This window comes from Cyprinus carpio, chromosome A12 (genome assembly GCF_018340385.1).
Source record: "Cyprinus carpio isolate SPL01 chromosome A12, ASM1834038v1, whole genome shotgun sequence".
Taxonomy (NCBI): domain Eukaryota; kingdom Metazoa; phylum Chordata; class Actinopteri; order Cypriniformes; family Cyprinidae; genus Cyprinus; species Cyprinus carpio.
Genome location: NC_056583.1, coordinates 3,463,699 through 3,470,279, shown reverse-complemented (window position 1 = coordinate 3,470,279; position 6,581 = coordinate 3,463,699). Strand labels below are relative to the sequence as shown.

The window sequence follows — 6,581 nt, the reverse complement described above, 5'->3', positions numbered from 1 at the left end:
TGAGCAGGTAAATGTTTGGCCTGATTTTTCGGGTCGCTTAGGCCAGAGATTTTTGAGGCTCGATTTAGTTTTCCTCCAAAGGTTATCTGGGTTCGTGACATGTCATGTTCGGCCCTGAAATAACGTGGAACATGAGATTTATGATGTTATTGATAGCATTATGGATAAATTGGGAATTTGTAACATTTACATTAGCCCATTTTATCGACGAAGATGCAAAAATTGATGCAAATCGAGCCCACGAGTCGCTCAAAGCACAGCAGTCTCCGGCAGACTTGGAGAGGTTGTATTTGAGAGCCCATGATGCGCATGACGATGTTTGTAAAGCATATCTCAACACTACATCGTCTTCAAGTGATCCAGCAGAGGACTCAATGATCGAAAACCCTTTCAAGTGCCTTGCATGTGTGGACCACGGCTTGAATGATAAATGGCGAAATGCGGGCCGAAATAGACCGAATCCCACGCAAAATGATGAATTTGAGGATTTTCCCAGAGAACCTGTGACTTGGCGATACTTGAGTAAGTTAAGCTGTTTACAATACTTAAATAATTTGGTCATTAAATTTTTTTTTGTTTTTGACTAACTTCTCATAAAACCCATTTATTCGTTCATCAAGGACATCAGCAGAATTTGGATGGAGTCGTGGTGTCTGACGTCTATCAGCCATTGTTTCATTGTGAGAATGATGTCCTTTGGATGAAGTTTGCCATCACCCGGCACTCGAATCCGCGATTGATTATCAGTAAGTAATCGTGAATATTTGCTCTGTGAAAGGAAATCGATTTGAGATTCATTCGACAAGACTACACAGATACACCACAGATACAAAGTAGCTAGACGTTTTGTTTGTTACATTTCAAATGCTTTATAAAACGTTTAAATTTGTCAGGAGTTAAATGGTTTGTTTGGTTTGCACGTTAAGTTAATTAGACTAATTGGGGACCATGCAACGAAAAGAGTTTAGAGGATATAATGCGACACTGTAGAGTTTGTTTTTCATAAATTCGGAATAACAATTAAGGCACTAAAATATTGGGTTTATTATATAATTTATATTTAAAAATATAATAGCCTACCTACTCCAAATTTATGAAATGTTTATTATCAAAAACTCGAATACTGTGTTGTTTGATTGTGGGTCAGCATGGAAGTTTTTATTATTAATAATTTATAAGGGTGACTATTTTTAAGCTGCTGTTTTTTTTTTTCCATCTAAATGACTGCAAGAAATTAACTCGCGTCATAATTAATCCTATAGCAATTTTATTTATTTTTTTTAACCCAGGCTTCCATGGGTATCCTTCAAAAATTTGACACTAATCAAAAACCTGTTATTAGGGACTCCAAAGACCAAATAATAAACATTCAAATTGCATAATTGGGGCACTTTAAGTGTACAAAATATTTAGTGGATGCACGTGGTGTGTTGGTCTTTACGTTTTTCATATGGCTATCATGAGAATCACACAATAAATTGAAGAACATAATTCAAACTTACAACTGTCTATAAAATATATGAAGATGATTTATTACAAAACAAGTACATTTAATCTCTGGAAGCCAGGCTAAATGATTTAACACTGTTATTGCATTCCTGACATTGGTCAGGCCCTCAGTCACCTCTCAAATACCAAATATAGACATTGCATGTAACATAAATACCAGAATAAAAACACTAGTTTTTAGAGAACTATGATTGCATATTCATAAGAATAGGGGATTGGAAACCCACCCCTTCAATACTAAACGTGACTACCAACTGGAAGAAATCAGTCTTTCACTCCGAATAATGTGTTCTGTCATTATTTTTTTTTTGTCATTTTGATTCTTTCCTCATACACAAATATAAAGTTATAGTTATAAAGTTATATGAATATTTAATGAGGAAAGTGCCGTTCAGTTTATGATTGGTGGTTGGTTTGTTGCTAAACAATTGGTCAGTGCTTTCTAATAGACCTTACAGGGCTCTAGACTAACTTTTATTTTAGTTATTTTTTAAACTAGAAGCACTGTAGGTTATTACTGAAAATTTTACGAGCACAAGCTGAAAATTTAGGGGCACAATTTAAATCGGCCTGCAACTCAATTATTCATTTAACCATTTGAACTATTATTGACAGTTTTGTTCGACAAGTTTGTTTTTCTAATAAGTTTGCTTTTAGTTAGTTATTTGATCCATATGACGTCATTGGCACAAGATGACAGTGCCCATAACCTTTTGGCTTCACTTTTTTCCTGGGATGCACAATATTATCAGAATATTATTGGAATCGGCAGATAAATGTTTAAAATGTATGAATCGGATATAAAAAAAAATATGCTGATGCCTTGCTAATAAGATCTGTAACTCGCATGTGCTCAAAGTGTGTTAGCGATAAGATCACATCAGCAGTGTGGTCATTCTTGAAGTGAACTTTTGCCTGAACGGTAATTAGATTCACTGTTTTGGAGCTCTGTATTTTAATTTGAGAATACAAGCACATAATGACTCATCTGATTTGTGAGTCAACAGTCACTAGTGAGGCCTTTTATTTATACAGGGGGTGCTGTTGGCCTGTTTGTGATGACAGTATAATACACAAACAACATTAAGATACTTGTTTATTAAAAGCAGTAATTCATGCCTTAATCACGAATCCATTTTAATTAAAATTTCAGATGCTTACAGTGCCCTCCATAAATATTGGAACAGTATTGACAAAATTGCTTTGTCCGCTGTGAAGTCAAGACATACTCTTCCAATACTTACACAGGGCACTGTATATCTTACATGAAAATAAATCAAAAATGTGATGCTTGTAAATTTAAATAATTTTATATATACAGATATATTCCTTGTGTAATATATATTTCTTAAATGGATTATGAAAACTTTAATACAAGGATTTTTAGAATTTTTACAACTTTTGCTTTAGACCAGGGGTGCCAAAACTCAGTCCTTGAGGGCCAATGTCCAGCAGAGTTTAGCTCCAACCTGCCTCAACACACCTGCCTGGAGGTTTCTAGTATGCCTGGTAAGAGCTTGATTAGCTGGTTCAGGTGTGTCTAACTGGGAATGGATCTAAACTCTGCAGTACACCGGCCCTCCAGGACTGAGTTCGGGCTCCCCTGCTTTAGACCATCTATAAATGTTAAATAAAATGACAAAATTAAAAATAATTTGTTTTATAATCTCTACACAGAAAAGAAATTGAATTTTCTGCAGATGATACCAGGGCTGTAAAGGGTAGACTCTTTAGCCACTTTAAGGCAAGCCTTTAAGGTTAACAAAAAAGCATAGCGCAGTGGTATGCATTAAAGGATGCATTACGTCCATTTTTTTTTATGGATGTCAATGATGTCAATTTTGGTATGTTTATATAAATATAGTGGGGCTAATCTAGGTTCGGGTCATTCCCGAGCTCTGAGCCCTTTCCTGGACAGCACGCCAAATATGCATTACCATACTTCAGCTAATTATATGCAAGCATGAACTCATGAAATAAAGGTTCATAATGTTGTGGTTCACCTCAGAGCTGGTTGGTTCAGTTTATGGCTTATAATGGTTCAAATAAGTCATTTTTAAAAAAATCCCATATAAGAAAAATTAATGGGTGTGATATAGTAGATATCAAATGTGGCATTTGGTTTATCAACACCTTAGTTTTTTTATTTTTTATTTTCTTTAAACGAAATTTTCACATTATTTTTTGCAGAGACCAACTGGACTGATTCACTGTCACAAAAGCAGTGTCAGTGTATCAAAAGGAATAATGGGCCATCAATGCTGCTGAGGACCTATTTCAAAGACTGCTATGCTCTAAAATGGGTAAGATATTCTCTTAGCAGTACCCTAAATCTCATGCTACAAATTTTAATTATTTTTTATTATTTTTTCTGCCTTTGCTATGCTCATTTCTGGACTTTTTAATTGAATTATATAGATCTCTCCTGTTCAGTTTCTGCAAAATCTTCGAAAGGATTTAACCTAGTGTTCTCACAATAACAAAATTAGGGCTTTGATGCAATACTTGACTAAAACATCACAATGCCAATACTGATTTGAGACCACGACAAAGGCCTAAAACAACAGGAAAAGTAACTGAATAGGATGACGCAACATAGAACTTATAATTCTTTGTTTGCAAAAATCAGATGACCAAAAATCAGTCTATTATACAGCCAAGCCTACAGGTATTGTAGATCTTTGCAACAAGTTAGCTAAAAGAATAAAGCCAAATAAGTTATTGCCCTCAATTGCCTCATCAAAAAGGCAGATATTGAAAAAAAGTCACAAAACAAATCACACTTGTTTTACTTAAAGCCTATTTGAACTCATGAACTGGGGTGAGAGATGACCAAAATCTTATTTCACAATAGGAGTAATTTTTATTTATCATTTTATATATATATATATATATATTTTAATATATATATATATATATATATATATATATATATATATATATATATATATATATATATATATATATATATATATATATATATATATATATATATAGTTATTAGGGCTGGCTGATTCTCCAGATTTTATCGATTAATTCAAATGTATTGTTTTGCCATGATTTTATTTTTTTAGAAGTCGAGGAATCGTGATTTTGAATAGAAATATTACCAAATGTTAGAATTAGACACTTTGACAATATGCCGGTGATCAAGTGTGCTTTATCAATTCTTCCACATGTACAGTACATACAGAGAATTGAAATTGCGTTACTCTCTGACCCTTGGTGCATACAGAACACTAACATTCAGTGGTGAATGGGGGAAAATGGGGAAAATGGGGGGGCAAGGTCGGGAGTTCAGCTTCCTGACAGCCTGATGAATGAAGCTGTCCTTCAGTCTGCGGATCCTGACCTGGAGACTCCGCAGTCTCCAGGCCATGAATGTCTGTGAAGACATCAGTGAGTTCCATTGCACAGTCTCTCAGTACATGCCCAGGAATGTTGTCAGGACCCGGAGCTTTGCGTGCGTTGATCCTGCTGAGGGATCTCCTCACGCTGTCCGGGGTCAGCGTCATCACCTGGTCACTGGGAGGAGGTGGAGTCTTCTGTGCAGTGGTGCTGATTTGTTCCTCAAAGCGAGAGAAGGTGTTCAGCTCATTCAGCAGGGAGATGGTGCTGTCACAGGTCCGTGGTGGGGGCTTGTAGTCCGTAATGGTCTGTATCCCTTGCCACAGGCTCAGAGTGTCTCTGCTGTCGCTGAATCGATGGGCTATCCTCCTGGAGTACTGTCTCTTAGCCTCTCTGATGCCACGGGATAAGTTGGCCCTAGCTGTCCTTAGGCCTACCTCATCTCCAGCTCTGAAGGCAGCGTTCCGCGTCTTCAGGAGTCTGTAGACCTCCCCTGTCATCCACGGCATCTGGTTGGCCCGGACAGTGATGGTCTTTGTGACAGTTACATGATCAATACACTTGATGTAGGCAGTGACAGTCTCGGGGTATTCTTGGAGGTCTGTGGTGGTGTTGTATGTGGCAGCCTGCTTAAACATTCCAGTCAGTGGTGTCAAAACAGTCTTGAAGAGCCTCTGATGACCCTGATGACCCGGCATCACTTGTATTTGTTTGTAGACTGGTTTGGTGACTTTAACAAAGTCTGTATGGAGGCATTAGCATGACAGTGATGTGGTCTGAGGCACTGAGGTGGGGGAGGAGGAGGGCCTTGTAAGCTCCTCTCTGGGTGGTGTAAACAAAGTCCAAAGTGTTTTTACCTTTTGTTGGAAAATTAATGTGTTGGTGTGTTTTTGGGAACACACTCTTGAAGTCTGCGTGGTTGAAATCCCCAGCCAAGATGAGAAAAGCATCAGGGTGGGCTGTCTGCTGTGCACTGATGTGCTGGTACAGTTCATTCAGTGCCTCACTCCTGTTGTGGCTGTTGGAGCTGGGAGGAATGTATACAGCAACAAGCAGTATGGCTGTATATTCCCCGGTAGATAGAATGGCCAGCACTTAATCAAACTCCACCAGGGGTGAGCAGTGTTTGCAGACCACAACAGCATTGCGGCGCCATGCATCATTGATGTAAACACAAAGCCTGCCGCCATGTGATTTATTTCCTGCGACGAGCACTCTTGTCTGAGCTGATTGACGCAATCAGTGGATTAGGTGAAACATGCAAGAAGATGGGAGTGATATGTGTATATGTATATATATGATGAATGGATAGATACCTGTAGAACTTACAGAGAAGACTAATTTACACAATGCATTTCTTATTGTAGTTTTTTGTCCTATTGCTTTGTAATTAGTTTCTTGTTCTTATTTCATCACTGAGTGTTTATCTCCAGTGAGCTTGTTTTATTTTATTTTTTTGTATTAGTTTGACATTTCTGACGAAGATTATGAAAATTCTATGGTATCAAAGATTTTAATATCATAACCTTATTAAAAGAAAAAACTATATTATGACATCATTACCATGATATAAAAATACTCATATCATGATATAAGAATAAGAGATTGTTTTTAAAGAAAACTTATAGTTAATAAAAGTCTACTGGTGTTATACATCCAGTCATTTGGAATTTGAATTACCTTGACTTGTGATTTTCTAAAAGAATTTGCATCGTATTTCTGAA

At 36.9% G+C, this 6,581-nt stretch overlaps 1 protein-coding gene across 3 annotated transcripts in view; it reads left to right on the top strand.

The window, feature by feature from the left end:
- LOC122146952 (mucin-17-like) overlaps positions 1-6,581 on the top strand; it is a 41,084-nt gene continuing 34,503 nt past the window's right edge. For all 3 annotated transcript variants that reach the window (XM_042767171.1, XM_042767169.1, XM_042767168.1), the window contains exons 1-3: positions 1-522; positions 621-746; positions 3,700-3,812. In XM_042767171.1, the coding sequence (XP_042623105.1) occupies positions 105-522; positions 621-746; positions 3,700-3,812 (657 nt within the window). In that variant the 5' untranslated portion in view covers positions 1-104. The remainder of the gene's footprint in view (positions 523-620; positions 747-3,699; positions 3,813-6,581) is intronic.